Source organism: Xenopus laevis, chromosome 5L, assembly GCF_017654675.1.
Source record: "Xenopus laevis strain J_2021 chromosome 5L, Xenopus_laevis_v10.1, whole genome shotgun sequence".
Lineage (NCBI taxonomy): Eukaryota > Metazoa > Chordata > Amphibia > Anura > Pipidae > Xenopus > Xenopus laevis.
In genome coordinates, this window is record NC_054379.1 from 64,072,940 (window position 1) to 64,094,497 (window position 21,558).

Below are 21,558 nucleotides of genomic sequence, written 5' to 3' on the forward strand. Positions count from 1 at the left end.
GGACTTTTAGTATACAGATTTTTGTGTCTGGGTGACAGGTCCACTTTAAGAAATTTGTTTGTGTGATGAAAAGTCACATGATATTTTGGATTCGGTTAGGCCAAGCATTTGGATTTGTCCGAATCCTGCTGAAAACGGCTGAATCTTTGCCAAATCCCGAACTGAATCCTGGATTTGGTACATCCCAATTATAGAGATTATATGATCCCCTTATATATTTATACATAGTTATCATATCACCCCGTAATTGCCCCTTCTCTAATGTGAACAACCCTAACTTGGCCAGTCTTTCCCCAAAGCTGAGATTTTCCATACTTTTTACCAACTTAGTTGCCCTTCTCTGGACCCTCTCTAATTCAATGTCCTGTTTGAGCACTGTAGACCAAATAAAAGTGGACCCAATACAGAACCCTGAGGGACCACACTTGGAACCTTACTTCAAGTAGAGAATGTACCATTAACAAATACCCTCTGTACCCGATTCTGTAGCCAATTTTCCTATCCATGTGCAAACCAATTCATTAATGAAAAGTTGTTTTAGATGTTTTATTTTCATTAGAAGACTATATCAATATACCTTCTCTTGCTTCTATATTTTAAGTTAAATTCATGTCAAGAAATCTCAAAAATCAGTTGCTTCTGTATTAAAAATTATAGATAATAATCTAATGTTATTTCACAATACATTTACCAAGGATCAATAATCCCCAAATATATATTTGTAATTCCTCTAATTATATGCTTCTCCATAAACAAACACTGCTATTAAAGGAGAATGAAAGATGTAATATAGTTACATAGTTAAATCAGGTTGAAAAAAGACCATCAAGTTCAACCCCTCCAAATGAAACCCATCATCTATACATACACACACACTGACACTGACCCCTCCATACCCTCATATAAATTATATATACCCATATGTATACTAACTATAGATTTTACTATTTCAATAGCTTTGGATATTATGCTTGTCCAAGAAATCATCCAAGTCACTCTTAAAGTGATACTGACACTAAAAAAAGTACAAATTACATTAAATGATTTATTGGCCTCCTTGTACCTGATAAACGTTTCGGCTGTCCCAGCTAACTTGAAAGCTTTAAAAGCATGTATTTTTTACCCCTCCATACCCTCATATAAATTATATATACCCATATGTATACTAACTATAGATTTTACTATTTCAATAGCCTTGGATATTATGCTTGTCCAAGAAATCATCCAAGTCACTCTTAAAGTGATACTGACACTAAAAAAAGTACAAATTACATTAAATGATTTATTGGCCTCCTTGTACCTGATAAACGTTTCGGCTGTCCCAGCTAACTTGAAAGCTTTAAAAGCATGTATTTTTTTCCCACCTAAACACCAACTCGATTGAACCACAAAGATTTTGTTTTGCAACCACGTTCCTTGCTTACAAGGGTAATCTACTGATGTATATATTTATTAAACATGTCCCATTTTGGCTCCATGTTTAACCCTGTGAAAAACCTTTCCCACTTAATATGTTGCAGATATGCCCTTATACTGTCAGAGTTTGCACCAGGGCCGGAACTAGGGGTAGGCAGAAGAGGCAGCAGCCTAGGGCGCAAGAATTGGTGGGGCGCTGGGCAGCTACCGCTTAGGCCTACCTCTAGACCAGACAAACCTGCCACTCAACTTGTGTGTATACGCGCGCGTGGTCACTGCACATGCGTGTTCGCATACGCATGACGTCGCCACGCATTTGTGTACGCATGACGTCGCCACACATTTGTGTTTGCGTACTCATGTGTGACGTCACTGCGCATGTGCAACTTAATTTTGCACGACGGAGGAAGGAAGGGTGAGCTGGCCGGCTGGGTTGCCTAGGGCACCCGGCTGGCCTGGCTCCCCTCTGGTTTTCACATCTAAAATCTAGTGTTTTAGTTATACTGTTATGAATTGCTTCTGCTACATAATCTCAAAGTCGACCATGTCCTGATCACTATTCCCTAAATGCTCACCCAAGAAAATGCTAGAGATTATCTTGGTATTATTAGTTATTACAAGATCCAAATGAGAATCATTCCTAGTAGGCTCTTGAACTAATCACAGGGCTATGTTATGGGGGGTATGTTAGGCAACAGATTGGCACCCCTCAGTAATTAAAGTGATACTGACACTAAAAAACTACTTTTTCAAATTTGAATGTACATTAAAAGTTACCTATAGGTCATGCTGGTTTTTTGCTGAGAGCTTTGTTTTTGTAAGTAATTGTTGTAAAGTTCCTAAACCTGACTGTTTTGTCAACCTGACTGTCCCATCTCAGCCTGTCAGTTAAAGTTTCTAATGCTAATGGTCTCCTTCTTCATAAATATGGCAGCCCCCTCATAGATGAGCACGGGGAGTCAGAAAGCTAATGTAAAAGCATTGGGCAAATACTTTATGGCAAAATTATTAGAAGCATGCAAAGTCAATTTTATGGTAGATAAAAAAGGTTCAATTTCTGGTGTCAGTCTCTTTAACCCTTTGTTCTCATATCTAATGCTGGCTCACGTTATATTCTCTGCTGGAACAAAAGTTTCATTAGTTTAACCACTGTTTCTTCAAGTTATATTCTAGTTCTAATTTTTTGCTATGAGCTAGGTATTCTTTTAAAGGAGAACTAAAACTTAACATTATGTTTTGGGCTACGGTACCAGCTTAAAGGATGAGTAAACCTTTAAAATAAGTGAATGTAAAATCGACGAGGGTGCTATTCTAAGCACTTTTGTCATTTACATTCATTATTTATTTTCTTTTAATTCCAAGATATTAAAAGATACATGTACTCTTAATATGAATGAATTTTGTGCCAACATCGCCACCTGCTGGTCATTTTCTGTCCAGTCTGTCCACCAAGTAGTCAAATTGTCAGAAGAAAGAACGTTCCTCTGTTGATGAAAGATGTGAGAAAGATTTCTAAGTTTTTTCCTATGCAGAAGAACATCAGAGCAGCCTCTTTCTTTCTCCTGGAAGGATAACAGCTGCACTGTCCTAATGCAATTTGCAAATTGCTAATAGATATGTTCGCTGGATGAGTAATGGGAAATATCTCACCCGGTAAACGCAGTGACCTGGGTGTAAAAACCCCAGGTCAATCACATAAATGAAGATTACGATGTAGAGTCTCAAGTAAATGAGGGAAAAGCACTCACCCGACGTCTCAAGTGGTCCGGGTGCATCGCCCCGAACCCGTAGCTAAGGGTGTATGCACTTGTGGAGTTTTAGGAAAAGGTCAGCAAGCACTCCGGAAACCTCTTGTAGTGAGTAAAAGTAATCGCTTTATTTCAAATACATTAAAACCAATGCATCCTGACGCGTTTCGTATCTAAGCGATACGTAGTCATAGGCATAATTTCATAGAAACTTCTAACGGCTTTTTAAAGGAGATTTGAGGAAATGACATCATCCTACGCTAGTAATCCGATCAAAGACTGTGTTTAACATTCATAGGAAACTCCTGATATTAACTATTTCAAAGCTGTAGTGCAACTTAAAATGCCGTTTTTAAACAAATAATCTTTAAACCTTTATATTAACTTCCTTGACTACTTGGTGGTCAGAATGGTCGGAAACTGACCAGCAGGTGGTGCTGTATCCCTTAATATTTTGGAATTAAAAGAAAATAAATAACGAATGTAAATGATAAACGTGCTTAGAATAGTACTCTCGTCCATTTTACATTAAATTATTTTAAAGGTTTACTTATCCTTTAAGGTAACCACAGTACTGACATTTTAATTAGGACACAGGACAACAGGCTGAACTGTCAAAATCGGCAACAACTCCTAAGTTTAACTTCTCAGCAGCTGCTCAAAGCACACTGAACATGTGAGTGTTGCTGACAAAATCTAAGATGGAGAGCTCTTGTGACAACTCTGAAGGCCTTGATCATTACTACTTTAGAGGTTCTGGCTTATTCTTCAAGGGGCAGATTTGCTTCAATTTAGTTCATTGCATACCAGCTTTCAAATTGTGCCTGAGACTCTCTGGATTATGATCAGGGTTTGGCTGGGCTATAAAGAATGCCACATAAAATCAGAGTTTATTTAGAACATTTTTAAAGAATCTTAATACTTTTGCAAGGCACAGTATTTTGAATCATTTTAGGAACAGAAGACTGTGGCACGTGTCTTAGTAATATTACCCAGCAAAGCTCTGCTGAGAAAAAGTAAACACAGCAGTTCCATGCATAAAAATGTACTTGGTGCCCATTATTAGGGAACTGTTTTTAATTTTGATCCACTATATCTTGTCTGGAAAAATCATTTTAACATTAAAGGGCTGATTTATCAAAATCCAAGTTAGTGGAAAAAAAAAAAGTGGACGAGGAAAAAAACCAACAAAACTAGTGACTTTTTTCTTTTTTTCTCAAATACCAACTGATTTAATGAAAAAATGTGACAAAATATTCCCGCCTGCATTTTTTTACGAAAAAAGTCACTTGTCAGTGATAATCTCATTGTCCCATTTATTATCAATGAGTCTGAAAATCTTAAATATTTTAATATACTGGGAAAATAAATAAAGTTGTCAGATAACATTCCCATTGACTTCTATATAACCTCACCAGCTGAGGGGATGAATGATCAAAAAATTACATTTAGGAGCAGATTTATTAAGGTTTGAGTTGTGTTTTCCGTGAAAGTTCGAGTTTTCTCGTTTTATTTTTGGGTTTTTTTGAGTCAGAACTCACATTTTCGGGTAAAAAAAAAGCCCACAAAATTTTCGAGATTTATTATACCCTGACCCTGGAATTAGCTTGAATCCAAAAATACATCTAAAACCTGTCTAGGTCATTTAGGAGTCAATGGCAGAGGTCCCTTTAATAATTTGAAGATGTTAAAAGCCTGCATATTTGGATTTTGCCCAAAAAACAAGGGATTTAAGCAGGTTTTCTGGTTTCGCAACTCATTCCAGTTTTTAAGTTAAGATACCATTTTACATTTGTACCCTTTTGGACTGGGGGCTGTATTCCAAAAATGTTGGTCCTTTGGACTGGCCTTATAGACTGCTGCATTTGAGCGTTGTTAGTATAAGATACCATTTGATTTGTGAGTTAAAATTTTTTGTCTTTGTGAATATTTTAAAAAATTACAATTATTTGCTTATCATGCACTGTATGGGACTTGGCTGTCCCATTATTTAAATCTTTTGGGACAAAAGGTTTCCGAATATTGGATCCCATACCTGTAAAACATTATATTATTATCATACCAAATAGCAGAGGTGTTCTCTGTTTGATTTAAATGCATTAGTTCCTGTGCAAATCCTGGTTGTAGCATGGTTAGGTATTGTATCACCCTTTACAGATCTTTTAATAGTATAGCTATTGATTTGTAAATCATCAGCATTTTAATTCCTAAGTGCTATACAAAAAATGTTAGGGCACCCTGCTTATGGGAGGTTGTGTCTGCTATGTTATGCTTGTTTTTGTGAATATACAATTTGCTGTATTTTTAAGAGCTGTTATCCTATCGTTTATACACAGACATATCAGGTCTATACTTACCGTATATACTGAATATAAGCAGAGTTTTTCAGTATCCAAAATGTGCTGAAAAAGTCTACCTCGGCTTATACTCAAATCAACGGCGCTAGCTGAGATTGCAGTCACTGCTAATCATTCCTATACCAACAGAGGGCGCTTGGGGAGAGACTGCAATATCACACAGCACCCTCTGTTGGTTATATGAAACATTAACAGTGACTGCAATATCACACAGCGCCCTCTGTTGGTTATATCAAAGAATAACAGTGACTGCAATGTCACACAGCGGCCTCTGTTGGTTATATGAAAGATTAACAGGGACTGCAATATCGCACAGCCCCCTTTGTTGGTTATATGAAAGAGTAACAGGGACTGCAATATCGCACAGCGCCCTCTGTTGGTTATATGAAAGATTAACAGGGACTGCGATATTGTACAGCGCCCTCTGTTGGTTATAGGAAAGATTAACAGCGACGGCAATATCACACAGCGCCCTCTGTTGGTTATATGAAAGAATAACAGTGACTGCAATATCACACAGCGCCCTATGTTGGTTATATGAAAGATTAACAGTGATGGCAATATCACACAGCACCCTCTGCACATGGTAGTGGGACAATGCACACAGTAATGCGTTTAGCAATTCTCTGCCACCATCAACTTTGCAAAGAAGTCCGGTTGATCGCTGGGGGGTCGCTTTGGCGCAATGTGCGCTGCTGGGAGACAGGGCTGTAGTTGTGTCTAGGTTTATACTCGAGTCAATTAGTTTTCCCAGTTTTCGTAGGTTAAGTTAAGCACCTCGGCTTATACTCGGGTCGGCTTATACTCAAGTATATACGGTAAGCTAGTTTTAAGATCTTGTTTTATTGACTTGATTATGTTTTCTGTCACTTTGCAGATGCAGCATGTGCAACCCCACTTATTTGTAGCATCGGTAGGCCGGTGGATCTAGAGAAGGATGATTACCAGAAAGTCATCTGTAATAATGAGCACTGTCTTTGCAGTACCTGGATGCATCTACAGTGCTTCTTTGAATGGGAGAGCAGCATTCTAGTCCAGTTCAATTGTATTGGTAGAGCACGCAGCTGGAATGAGAAGCAGTGTCGCCAGAACATGTGGACTAAGAAGGGTTATGACCTAGCTTTCCGTTTCTGCTCATGCCGGTGTGGACAGGGCCACTTGAAGAAGGACACAGACTGGTACCAAGTAAAACGAATGCAGGATGAAAAGAAAAAGAAATCTGCAACAGAAAAGCTCTGTGGTAGATCCACATCAGAATCTTCTGATGAAGTTAAGAAGTGTAGAGGCACTGTCAAATCTCAGAAGGGATTGACTTTTGACCCTCCTCGTAGGCACTCAGTGGACAGGCAGAACTCCCAAGAGAAAAGTATAAGTGGAGGTGCTCATATTCTTCGTTCTCCTTGCGTTTCTCCTGGCCAGTCTCCTCCAGCTGGACACCCTTTACTTTCTCCTTCTAATTTCAGTGTTCCTCGTAGCACCAGATACTTAGGTGAATTTTTAAAGAATGCAATCCATTTGGAGCCTCACAAGAAAGGCATGGCTACAGGAGGTGCAATCAGGAATTCTCATTATGACTACAGTATGCCTGGACTGCAGACCCACAGGTCTATGCGATTGGATGCACCAGTACAGTTCCTTCAAAGGCTTGACCTGTCTGAACTTTTAGCTCATATACCACGGCATAAACTGAATACTTTCCATGTACGTATGGAAGATGATGCCCAAGTTGGGCAGGGTGAAGACCTTCGCAAATTTATTCTCTCGGCTCTCAGTGCAAGTCACAGAAATGTAGTAAACTGTGCATTATGTCACCGGACACTCCCTGTGTTCGAGCAGTTCCCTCTGGTGGATGGGACAATGTTTCTCAGCCCATCCAGGCATGATGAAATTGAATATGATGTCCCTTGCCATCTGCAAGGTAAAAACCAATCAAAAATAGTTTTAGAAAAATGTAGTTTGTAAAATTGCTTGAAAACTTTAACGTTTGTTACAATTGCTCGTATACATTCTCATGTTTATTTTCTTGATAATATAGAAAACTTTTTGGTGTTTTCCAGTTTTGAGTTACATGAAACCAAATTAGATGTACTTTAAAGAGATATCACTGTATTGTTTGTAGGGTAGGCACTCAAAGAGCAATCTTCCAGACAGTTGTAGTTAAAGTATTTATTGAGGTACAAGAATGGATTACAGCTTTATGTTCTCACAAGACTTAATCATAGGTTACTGGTGAGTTTCAAATACAATATACTGTATTTAAACTATTATCCACCATTCACATTTGTACTCAAATTAACCAGAGAGTAACAATACAACAAAAATAAATAAAAACAAAGGTATTTCTACCAATAATCTGTTAATTACAAGGAAGTAATTAATGATTATAGTCTCACGTTGAACCTATTAAGAGGTATATTTGTGTGTGCTTTAGCTGCACATACAGACCAATTACTGAAAATATTACTCTAAATATAACAGGATATATTATACTTATTATTCATACCCCTCAGGAGTCTTGAATATCCACCTTGTTTCTTAAAGCAGTATCTTTTTACTTAGGTCTTCACCTCTCTTGTTCATAAAGACTCTCTCAATGCCTTGTATAGAAAAATAGCTCAAACTACCTGAGGCACACTCTGAGAAAAGTTAAGCTACATTAGTTTTAGATCTTGATATTACATTATTAATATGTTCTCGTGCTCTCTATCCTTAAAACACCTACTCGTTTATCCTACATAAAGGTGTGTAATGTACCCTGATGGTCTAGTGGGGACTAAGGACTGGCGGGACACCCGCAGTCCTAGTCCTCTCCGTTCTGGGTGTGATTCCTGTCTGTTTTGACTCCAGTTTTGATCTTTGCCTGCCTGACTATTCTGAACTCTGCCAATCCTGACCCTTGTCTGTCTGACTAGTCTGAATTCTACTGATCGGGAGCCTAGCACTTGTTCTGGATTTTAGGGAGCCAAATGTGACCGTACAACGGGCCAAAGATGGACGCCGAAGGTCGTGTTGCCATTGCTCCTCTGACCCCTCAGGTGCTCCTCAGGAGAGGAAACAAGACTTCACGGTAAAAGGTCTGCATGCACTCTCAGGCTAGATGCAGTTCAGCAACTACCTAGCCCTACGGTGCAACCACCTGCTACAGTTCCTGTTGGGACTTCCCCTTCGTCTACCCTGGGTAATAAAGGTAGTTTTCATGAACCAAAAATCTCCTTCCCTGACAAGTTTAGTGGGGATCGGAGTAAGTTTTTTTTTATTTTCCATGAGGCATGCATATTATACCTCTGTTTTTTCCCTAACTCTTTTTCTACTGGTGAGGAGAAAGTAAGGTTCGTTATGACCTTACTACAAGGTGACCCACAAGTTTATCTCTAGAGGTATTCTGTAGTACCATGTTCATTCTATATGATGACCTGGATCGTGCTACCTCTGCTGATTCCGCGTTTCGTAAACTCCGCCAAGAGAAAAGAGTAATTGAGGCGTATTGTGCTTAATTCCTCCGCTTGTCAGTTGAAACTGGTTGGAACAATACTGCTCTTTGTAGCCAATTCCGGGTGGGGCTTTCTGATTCTGTCAAAAACAGCCTGGTTAACTACCTTTTCCATCCACTCTAGATGACCTCATGACTTTATGCACACACGGACAAAAAAAGTACAGATTTTCCTTCTGTATGTAGTACTGACAAAGCACCAACTCCTTAGTTACCTCTTCCTCAGAAGGAACCCATGCAATTGTGTTCACTCATCTGTTCCTTGAGGAAAAGGCTTGAAGGCGATCCCAAGGTCTGTGTATATACTGTGGGGATAAGGGTAATTTCCTTAAAGGAAAACTATACCCCCAAAATGAACACTTAAGCAACAGATAGTTCATATCATATTAAGTGCCATATTAAAGAATCTTACCAAACTGGAATATACATTTAAGTAAATATTGCCCTTTTACATCTCTTGCCTTGAGCCACCATTTCGTGATGGTCTCTGTGCTGTCTCAGAGATCACCTGACCAGAAATACTTCAACTCTTAACTGTAACAGGAAGAAGTGTGGAAGCAAAAGACACAACTCTGGCGGTTAATTGGCTCATCTGACCCAACATGTATGGTTTGTTTGTGAGTACAGTGAATCCTACGATCCCAGGGGGCGGCCCTTATTTTTTAAAATGGCAATTTTTTATTTATGATTACCCAATGGCACATGAAAATGGTTTATTTACATGAAGCAGGATTTTACATATGAGCTGTTTTATGCAATATCTTTCTATAGAGACCTACATTGTTTGGGGGGTATAGTTTTCCTTTAACCATTGTCCTAAGAGGCCGGGAAAGTTCAAAGCCTAAATGGAGAAGGGGAGCTCCATTTGGGTCAAGAAGTTTCCTCTCCCCAATTTACCTCTAGGAGCTTGGTACCTTTCAATTTGTCTTGGTCTGGGTGTTCAGTTAAAATATCTGCATTTGTGGATTCTGGGGCGGCGATGCTGCCTTCGCAGTAAGGTATAATATTCCCCTTGTTCCTCTGACACCTCCTATGAGAATTTTGGCTATTGATAAGAGCCCACTTGGGTCAGGTTTGGTAACCCAAAAATCTATGGTGTTAACTATGTGTACTAACAATATTCATTTTGAGGAGTTATCGTTCCTCATTATTGATGATTCTTCTTCTCCTCCTCTAATTTTGGGATTACCCTGGTAACAGCTACACAACCCCCACATAGATTGGGTAACTGGAGAGATCATTCATTGGGGATCAAGTGTTTAGATTCTTGTTTAAATTCTCCTAAAATGGTGGCAGTTAACCTCTTTTAGAGGGTTTACCTTCGTTCCTATGCTAATTTTGCGGATTTTTTTCCCCAAAAAAGCCACTGAAACACTACCCCCACATAGGCGCTACGACTGTCCTGTTGATCTGATCCCAGGGTCTACTCCTCCTAGAGGGAGAACATATCCTCTTTCTTTGCCTGAGGCTCAGGCTATGGAAGATTATATTAAAAAATAATCTAGAAAGAAGTTTTATTAGACCCTCCAATTCCCCTGCTGGGGTTGGTTTCTTTTTTGTGGGCAAAAAATATGAGGGTCTTTACCCATGCATTGATTATTGTGGCCTTAATAAAATGACTATAATAAATCGCTATCCCCTTCCGGCTATTTTCTGAGCTGTTGGATCAAGTCAAGAATGCAAACATCTACACTAAACTTGATCTTAGAGGTGCATATAACATCATTCTTATTAGGGAAGGGGATGAGTGGAAAATGGCCTTTAACACCAGAGATGGCCACTACGAGTACTTGGTCATGCCGTTTGGCCTATGCAATACCCCCACTGTGTTTCAAGAATTTGTCAATGACATTTTCCTGGACTTATTTGGGCTATTTGTAGTAGTGTACCTTGATTATATTTTATTTTTTTCCTCTAACCTGCGTGACCACCAACAACATGTGCGTGAGGTCCTACTCAGGTTAAGAAAAAACCTTTGAGGTTTCTTCAGTACAGTTTTTGGGATTCAACGTATATGGTTAGGGGTTGGAGATGGATCCCGGGAAGGTTAAGGCCATATTGGACTGGGCTCAACCCCTATCATTACATGCAACTCAAAGGTTTTTAGGTTTTGCAAACTACTACAGACCGTTGATAAAAAAAAAAAAATTCCCTTATTGTGTCCCCAATTACGGATCTGACCAAGAAGGGTGCGGATCCCAGTATTTGGCCTCCTGAGGCTATCCAAGCCTTCACATTTTTTTAAAAAAAATAAAGGGTTTGTGTCTGCAACTATTCTTCGTCATCCTGATACAACACTACCTTTTATTATGGAGGTAGATGCCTCAGAGGTTGGGGTGGGGGCAGTTCTTTCCCAAAGGCATCCAATAACTAACAAGGTACATCCTTGTGCTTTTTTTTTTTTTCTAGGAAATTCTCATCTTCTGAGGCCAATTATGATATTGGTAATAGAGAATTGTTGGCTATCAAATGGGCCTTTGAGGAATGGAGACACTTGTTGGAGGGAGCTAAACATACTTGTAACGACCACGTTGTTCAGAACCTTGGTCAGTGACTGTACCTTGCGGACGCACAGGAGTACCCTGTGGTTCCAGTGTTCACAGATGCCCTTTTGGGTCCCCCGGGCTTTCTGCTGCGGAATCCAGCAAGGAAGTGCATAGAAAAAATTGTAAGCAAGGTACCGGCAGGGATGAAGAGAAGATGTAGTCGAAAGTCAGCCAAAAGGTTCAAGGCAGGCGGCAGAAATCGTAGTCAAGAGTCCAGAAACCAGGAATTCAATAATAAAGAACGCTTCGGCAGGATCAGAAAAAACTGGAACCAGCTTGGGAATCAGCAAAATGGTGGCCTGGGCTTTCAAGCATTCTTTGGCAACAAAAATTCAAATTTGACGCATGCTGATGAGGTCATGACGACTGTGACTTGCCGCAGGTGTCAAGATGATCAGCGTCAGACGCCAGTGTCACTTTACAGATGAAGAGCCATCACTCGAGGACAGACATGCCTGGAGGTAAGAAGCCGAGGAAATCTCCCAGCGCGTCTTACAGTACCCCCCATTCAGGAGTGTCAGCAGCTCTTACCCAAGATCTCTCCTCAGGCCCAAACCCCTTCCGATAGAACAAATACTGGATCTAACCTTCCTAGAATCCAGGACATCCTGAACCTCGAACTCTAGGTGATCATTGAGTAAGATGGGAGGAGGAGGTTGATCCACTAAAAAATTTTTTAACGAAAGGCTTGAGCAGGGAGACATGAAAAGAATTAATAGTGGAAGGAAGTGCTAGATGAACAGATACAGCATTAATCATTTCCAAGATCTTGAAGGGTCCCACGTAACGAGGTCCCAACTTGGGAGAGGGTAGACTAAGTTTGATGTGCTTCGTGGAAAGCCAGACAAAATCTCCAATTTGATGGGGAAGATTAGCACGACCATGTTTGTTGGCAGCAATCTTCTGGGAGGACTAAGCTTTCAGTAGAGACTGATGGGCCTTGGACCAAACTGACTTGAAATCACGAACCATAGCATCAGCCACAGGAATATCAGTCTTGAAAACCTCAGCTGGAAGGGCAGAAGGATTGTAGCCAAAGACAGTAAAAAACTGAGAAAATCCGAGCGAGTCATGTTGTAAGTTATTGTGAGCAAATTCAACCTAGGGAAGATCAACCCAATCATCTTGGTTCCTGAGAGATAAAACACCGTAAGAATTGTTCCAAGATCTGATTGGTCCTTTCAGTCTGTCCATTACTTTGAGGATGATAAGCCAAAGAGAAATTCAATTTGATCCCCAGAAGTTTAGAAAAAGCATGCCAAAATTTGGACACAAACTGAACTCCCCGATCCGAGACAATGGACTGCGGAACACCATGTAAATGGAAAATCTCTTTAATGAAAATTTGAGCCAAACTAGCAGCAGAAGGAAGTTTCTGCAGCCATCTTAGAGAATCTGTCAATAACGACCAGAATAGTAGTCCTCTCCGAAGATCTTGACAAATCCACAATAAAGTCCATGGCAAGATCAAGCCAGGGTTGAGCGGGAATAAGTAAAGGTTGGAGGAGACCACATGACCAAGAAGAGGTGTTTTCTGTTGTGCACACTTAGAAGAATCAGACCAAGAAAGAGAAGTAGGTGTCACCACTAGATCAGGGGGAATAATGGGTGTGGGCGGGACAGGATTCATTTCATCTTAAACCACACACCTGGACAAGGCATTCTTCGAACCAGGACGGTAAGAAATAAAAAAGTTGAACCTAGAGAAGAAAAAAGCCCAACGAGCCTGACTGGGATTGAGCCTTCTGGCAGAAGAGATATATTCAAGGTTCTTATGATCTGTCAGGATTGTAATCTAGTCCTTCGCCCCCTCCAGTAAATGACGCCACTCCTCCAATGCAAGCTTGATAGTCAAGCGTTCACGATTACCTACATCATAATTCCTCTCTGCTGAGAAAAGTTCTTTATAAACTTCCGATACAAATTGCCAAACCTAAGAATCCCTGAATGGCTTTCAGACCAGAGGGAATAGGCCAATCTAGGACAGCAGAGACTTTCGCAGGATCCATCTCGAAGCCAGACAGAGAAATGATGTAGCCCAAGAAAGAAATAGTGGTCTTGTGAAACTCACATTTCTCAAGTTTTGCATAGAGATGATTCTTTCTTAACTTGAGCAAAACTTGTTTTACTTGGGATTCATGTTTGGCCAAAGAGGAAGAATAAACAATATGTCATCCCGATATACAATAACACAGTAGAAGGACATCATTAATAAAATCTTGGAAAAACTGCGGGTGCATTGCACAAACCGAATGGCATGACAAGATATTCATTATGACCCTCGGGTATTGAAGGCTGTCTTCCCCTCATCCCCCTGACGCATGCAAATAAGATAGTAAGTAAGCACCCCGCAGGTCAAGCTCAGTGAAAACTTTGGCTCCCCTTAATCTATCTAATAATTCCTGAATGAGCAGGATAGGATAAAAAAATAAAGGTTCTTGATTGTTATTTGTTCAAGGCCTCAGAGAGCCATCTTTTTTCTGAACATAGAAAAACCCTGCTCCGGCTGGAGAAGTAGATTTCTTTATAAAACCCTTTTTCAGGATATATTCTTTCATGGCTTGTGTTTCTGGCACAGGCAAAGGATAAGTTCTTCCTCTTGGGAGAATAGAGCCAGGGATTAAGTCAACGGGACAGTCATAGGAACGATGAGGTGGTAACATTTTCAGAATTCTTCTTTTCGAAAACATCAGAGAAGTCTTTATTAACCTCAGGAAGAAGAGGATTAGATGCTGGAAGTAATGGAGAAGCAGAAACTGGAACAATGGAAGAAGAAATGCATTTTTAGCGGCTGAACGAACTCCAGCCTGTGAGTTCCCCAGTGGACCAATCAATGGATGGATTATGACACCAAAGCCAAGGAAAACCCAGGATAATGGGAGTCTCAGGACATTCAATGAGCAGGAACAAAATCTCCTCTACATGAAGAATAAGGACTGGATCTGTAGCCGAGGTTAGAACACCTGGTGAAATGAAGACGACAAAATCGTCAAAGGAAGTATCAGATCCCGGGTTACCAGCTCATCTTTGAGATCTTCATTAAGTCCCCTCCAGAAAGCTGCGATGAGTGCCTCGTTGTTCCAAGATACTTCCGCAGCTAGAGTCCGGAAATTGATGGTGTATTCGGGGGCAGTTTTGGATCCCTGATTGATTTTCATGAGCCAGTCAGAGGCATTCAGCTTACGGCCGGGTCATCAAAAAATCGTCCGAAAGGTAGAAAGGAAGGCAGTGGAATCATGTACTAGAGGACCATCCCTGTCCATTAACAGCGAAGCCCAAGCAAGGGCCTTCCCCTGAAGAAGAGCGATTATATAGGCAACCTTGGATCTTTCGGTAGCAAATTGGTCATGAGCCATATCAAACTGGATCTTACACTGTGTAATGAATCTACAGCAAGCATCTGGATCACCTCCAAAACGGACACGCGCAAGACTCTTGGGAGGCTTAGCAGATGAAGACAAATGAAGCGAAGAGGATGGAGAGTCACCAGTGTCTGAAATTTGGAGAGCCTCTTAAGCGAGAGGTGATATGCTATAAGGCCTGGGCAAGATGAGCCTGTTGAGCTTCTTGACTGTCCAGACGCTTCATCATAATATCAAAATATCCCTCCATGGTCGCGGAAGCAGAGGCCTGTGAAGGTTCCACGTTGAGGCCCAAGCTAACTGTAACGACCATGTTGTGAAGAACCTTGGTCGGTGACTGCACCTTGCGGACACACAGGAGTATCCTGTTGGTTCCGATGTTCACCGATGCCCTTTTGGGGCTTTCTGCTGCGGAATCCAACAAGCAAGTGTGTAGCAAAAATTGTAAGCAAGGTGAAGAGAAGACGTAGTCGGGCAGAAATCGCAGTCAAGAGTCAGGCAAAAAGTCAAAAACCAGGAATTCAATAATAAAGAACACTTCGGCAGGATCAGAAAAAACTGGAACCAGCTTGGGCATCAGCAAAATGGTGGACTGGCCTTTTAAGCAGTCTTTGGCGACAAAAATTAAAATTTGACGCATCCTGATGACTTGACACAGGCCTTAAGGCGCTCAGCGTCAGACGCCAGACTAAGCCGGAAATGTGCACCATCACTCGAGGAGAGACGGCGCCGGGAGGTAAGACGACGAGGAAATCTCCCGGCGCGTCTTACAATTCTATCACGGTTTATACTGACCATAAGAGTCTTCTGTATATTGAGTCGGCAAAATGTTTGAATCAGAGACAGGCCAGATAATTTTTCTCTAACTTACAGGCCTGGTTCCAAGAATGTTAAGGCAGATGCACTATCTAGGATCTTTGAAACAAGTCTGTCTGAACCTTTTTAGAGTGTGTTTCTATTATTCCCAAAGAAGTAATTGTGGCAGCTTTAGGGTCAGATCTTGCCATGCTTCTGTTTCAAGCTCAGACATTAACTCCAGGTGATACTCCTTTTGGGAGACTGTATGTTCCCGAAAATATGAGAGAACAGGTACTCGGTGAGACTCACAATTCTAAAATGGTGGGGCATCCAGGTATTTCCAAAACTCTTGCTTTATTGTCTTAAACTGTGTGGTTGCCTTCATTTAAACTAGATGTACAAATATTTGTCAATTGTTGTCCTGTTTGTCAGAGGTCGAAATCTGTCACAGGGATTGTTAAGGTTTTTGCCTATTCCTGATAGACCCTACCTCCTTCTCAAGGGGAAAACTGTGATTTGGGTGGTGGTTGATTCAGCAAAATTATTAATTGTATTCCTCTTCCACACCTTCCTTCTGCTAAAACTTTGGCTGAATTGTTTATTTCTAATATTTTCAAATTGCATGGTTTTCCAGTCAATATTGTTTCTGACGGTAATAAAATTAGTTTCTAAATTCTGGCAAGCTTTTTGCTCTTTGTTTGTTTTCCACTGCATATCACCCTCAAACTAATGGTCAGACTGAAAGAGTTAACCAGTTCCTTGAGCAATTCTTAAGATGCTATGTGTCTGATAATCAATCCTCTTTGGGTGAGTTGTTGCCTTGGGCAGAATTTGCTTATAATAATGCATCTCATGCTTCTACTGGGCAATCTCCGTTATTTATTGTGTATGGTTTGCATCCTAAGGAATTTTTTTACTGTGGTCTTTAATCTCCTGTACCTTCTGTTAACTCCTCTTTAAAACATTTTTCTAAAATTTGGTCAGGCACATGATTCCCTTTCAGCAGCTACTGTCGCTTAAAAGAGAGCAGTTGATGGGTTCCGTAGGGAGGCACCCAAATATCAGGTGGGAGGCCCGGTCTGGTTATCCACAAAGAATAATAAACTTAAAGATCCTTTTCTCAAATTGGGTCCTTGGTTTATTGGTCCATATTCTATTGTGAAAGTCCTTTCTAATTCATTTCACGTTTCTCTTAAAACCAGCCGTGCAGGTTCAACAGCAGTCTTTTCCTCCTCCAGTGTAGGTACAAGGTCGGCGTGAATTTTTAGTCCAGAGACTCCTTGACTCTCGCCTTGTGCAGGGTTCGTTACAGTAACTGGTACAGTGGAAGGGACACGGTTCTGAGGAGAACTCTTGGGTTTCTGTTTCAGATGTCAGGGCTGACATCTTAGGAAACAGTTCCATCTTAGGTTTCCTCTGGGGGGGGTAAAGTAACATACCCTGGTGGTCTAGCGGGGATTCGGGTCAAACGGGGATGCCCACCGTGGGGACGCCCACAATCCTAGTCCTCTCTGTTCAATCGCCGGTTCCTCTGTCGCATGTGGCCGCTGGCTTCCGGGTTTATGCCGGCGTTGCATGACATCATCGACCTATGGCGCGAAATTTAAATATATTTAAAGGGGCTTTGAATCCAAACTCATTGGCCGTTGTTAGGTCTAAGTTGTTTAGTATCTGATCCTTGTCTGCCTGACTATTCTGAACTCTGCCAATCCTGACCCTTGCCTGACTATTCTGAACTGTGCTAATCCTGACCCTTGCCTGCCAATTCTGAATTATACTGGTATTGACCCTTTCCTGCCTGACTATTTGAATGCTGCCTGAACCGACCATGGCCTGATTGACCCAGTTTGAACTCTGAACCCACCACTGCTTGCATGACCCTGCTTGAACTCTGCCCGTACCGACCCCCCCTGCCTGACTACGCTTTCTGTCTACTCCTTGAAAGGCTGCCTTCTGTCCAAAACCTTGGTAACGACCGTGCCCCTTTGCCTGTCCAGAACTCTTGCTTGGCTCCTCTTATTAAGACCTAGCGGCATCTGAGTAGCTGAGGGCTCCTCCCGAGGCCAAAGGCGGCTGCTACAGGCGGAAGCGGAGCTGTTACCTGAAGCCTAGCACTTGTTCTGGATTTAGGTAGCCAAACGTGACAATGTGTCTCCATTAGTAATGTATCGGCAGGTTACACATCTCTGTCCTCCACATTTGAAACAACCTACTAAGTCACTATCATATTAAGTATTAGGAAATATACTACGAGATAACATATTTTGGACCTATGGGGTACAAAATGGCACCCTCTTTGTAATATAACCTCTAACATGGGATCTGTTTTTAAAATAGTCAGATTTTTCTTGATAATGTTAGTGATGTCACTGTATTGGGGACTGTATGTCAAGACACGTGTAATTGTATTATTATTTGGTGTGGATTTCTGATTCTGGGTAGGAGAACTACCTTGAGATTTGTATTTATCAAAAAGTGTTTCACGTGGCTTGCTCTTATAAAAGCTGTTTTTAAATTACACATCATATAACCACATGCTAGTAATCCTATTGCTTAGTTCACATGATTTGTAACCTGCCAATAAATTTACTATTGGAGACACCTTTTTTTCCAACACTACAAAACAAGCATATACATAAACAATATATAAATTGTAACACAAGGAACATAATATACTTAATCTCTTGTAAAATATGCAGAAAACAATATGTAGGACAAACGAGTAGGTGTTTTAAGGAGAGAGCATGAGAACATATTAATAATGTAACATGAAGAGCTGAAACAAATGTAGCTAAACATTTCAGAGTGTACCTCAGTTAATTTGAGATATTTTTTCATACAAGGCATTGAGAGAGTCTTTATGAACAAGAGAACCAAGTAAAAAGATACTACATCAAGAAACAAAGTGGATTTTCATTCTGGGCAAAAGATTCCAGAGGGGTATAAATAATGAGTATGATATATCCTGTTATTTTTAGAGTAATATTTTCAGTAACTGGTCTGTATGTGCAGCAGTGGCCTAACTACTGGGGGAGCAGGGGTGCATTTGCAGCAGGGTCTGTTCCCCCTCGGCCTACCGGAGATCGCGCCGGGAAGGAAACAGATCGTATAGCGCGTCTGGAGGGGTGCGGGGAGCCTGGGTGCACATTCTGTGCCTGGGCCCAGAAGCAGTTTGTTATATTACTGATGTGCAGCTATAGCACACACAAATATACCTCTTAATAGGTTCAACATAAGACTATAACCATCAATTACTTTCTTGTAATTAATAGATTTTATGATAGAAATACCTTTTTTGTTTTTATTTATTTTTGTTGTATTTTTGCATCGTGACACACACCATCATAGTGGGATAGGCTTTCCTCTCACCTCCCTTCCCCCTGTTTTAATTATTTGACCATTTAGATTGGTAAGATTTTTTGATACCCTCTGGTTAATTTGAGTACAAATTTGATTGGTGGAATAGTTTAAATATTTTGTATGTGTAACTCACCAGTAGACTATGATAATAAATAAATACCATTATGCTGTTATACATTACAATATATATATATATATATATATATATATATATTTTATATATATATATATATATATTTTATATATATATATATATATATATATATATATATATATATATATATATATATATATATTAATATATCACATATTATATGATATTATATTAATATATCACATATTATATGATATTATATTATTATATATATTATATTATTATATATATTATACATTATACCAGGACCTTCCTTGTGCTCTCTAAGGGGTTCCCCAAAGATGAAGGGCCTATAGGAGACCTGTGCCATTTGCTGATTGTTTCCCCCTCATACTACGCTGTCCTAGATGTTGCACTTGGTTTAACAGACTGGAATTGATGTGCAAAAACCTTTCATGCCTTTTCCAGGGTTAGAAGGAATGGCAGTCTGATGCTACATTACTACCAATATTTTCAATTCAAGCATGTTTTCTTGTGTCTGATGCCAGATTCCTGTTTAGTTCATGTGGTGTGGATAAAAGCTTTCTCTTCCATTAGCTTACTTTTATAAAAATAGCTTATTTTACTGTTCTTTTTCAGTACCAACATGGAGCCACCTAGCTCTGGAAAGGGGTCACAGTCTAAAAGTCCCAGGTAAGCAGTTTGCCAAAGATACCAACATAGTTTCAACCACCCAATGTACAGCCCAATCTTCTGTATGGATTATGTCTGTTATTAAACAGGTGGTGGTTAACAGGGTTTAAATATACTCCAACCTTTCCTGTACTTAATCTGTTCGTTCTGAATAGAAAAATACCAGAAACTAAGAAATCTTTGGTTTCTGCAGGGTCTGCTTCTAGACCAGCAAAGGCTATGACTAGAGCAGGGCTGTCCAACTGGCAGCCTGCGACCCCTTTGTGTGCCCCCCCACATGAAAGTCTGACTGCTGTGTCTGTTTGCCATGTGTAAGATTTACAAGGTATCACTACAGAGATTAACTGGCCCCTACATTGTTTAAACCTCAAATTCAGACTGTAATCCCCTGTATTGTTCACACATGTAACCCCCCCTCTTTTGTTCACCCCCTAAAGCCCTGTACTGTTCACACCCAAGACCCAGACTGAAACTTCCCTTATTGTTCATCTGTTCACACTCATTCAAACTGCTGATGGGGCACCAGCACACTGTATGTAGCACATTTTAGAGTGGTCCTGAACGGTTTCCCTGTCTTATGCTCTGTTTTGCCTTCCCTTTGCTCCCTGTGTGTGCCTCAGTCTGCCTTCCATATGCTCCCTGTGTGTGTCATACTATGCCTGCCCTATTCTCGTTGGGTGTACCATACTCAGCCAGCCCTGTGGTTCTTGGGTGTTCTGTACTCTGCCTGTATGGGGTGCCGTTTGTCCCAAATACATTCTGTATACAAAACTCTCCCTAATACACAGAATGAATGTCTCTCATGTTATATAAGTATTTGTGACCATACACAGATATATATATATACAAAAGACTTATTTCTATTAAGGAATGAAAACAAAATCTGGTTAGTGCACAAAAGGATGTCATTATATCACAAACTCCATTCTGTACAGTTTAACAAGCAATCTGTCTCACAAATGTATAACCTCCATGTAACGGACGCACTTATGTGCAGAGTTACTTACAGAATAAATTATGTAAAAACAAAGTTGGACATAATATATAATAGTGTAACTAACTAGTGCTTGTCAAGCTAGATTTGACTGACAAAATAGATATCTGTGACAGAAAGCAAGATTTTATAGTACAGGATTCATTCTTTCCACAAAATGACAGTTTTGTTTCACAAAACAGATAAAATAACCATTATGTGAAGCAACACTGTCAGTCACATTCCTGAACCAATAAGAACAAAGCTTATTGCCATATACAAACAAGATGAGAAGTGGCCAGCTCTGCTCCACATGGCTAAGGCAAAGTATCTGACCTGCTATAGAGGGCGCCCTCTAATGTCCCCTGTGCTGCATAGTAATAAACATGAACAAACCTTTCCTAAAAGAGCTGCTGTTAAACACTACAGGTTCATAAATTGAAGTTTTTACAAATGGCTGAGAAATATAATGCTGCACTTCTAATGATTGTAGAAAAAGAAAAGTATGCAAAACATAAATATGCTCATTTTAGGTGATATGGCTATTGTTATTGTAGTAACCTGCTTGTGTGGCCATTTTGGTTAAGGGCATTCCTGCTGTTTTGCCATTATCTTATGACTTACTCCTATTCCTCTTCCTGTCTAAGCTGAGAGCAATAATGGGACAGGCCACACCCACCTGCCATCTTCTATTAAATGTACCAGAATTTACTGTGCTTGT

At 40.3% G+C, this 21,558-nt stretch overlaps 1 protein-coding gene across 4 annotated transcripts in view; it reads left to right on the forward strand.

Annotated features, from left to right (window-relative positions):
* heca.L (hdc homolog, cell cycle regulator L homeolog) overlaps positions 1–21,558 on the forward strand; it is a 59,100-nt gene that overhangs the window by 7,132 nt on the left and 30,410 nt on the right. For all 4 annotated transcript variants that reach the window (XM_041562163.1, XM_041562164.1, XM_041562162.1 and 1 more), the window contains 2 exon segments: positions 6,399–7,439; positions 19,811–19,864. In XM_041562163.1, coding sequence (XP_041418097.1) covers positions 6,399–7,439; positions 19,811–19,864 — 1,095 coding nt within the window.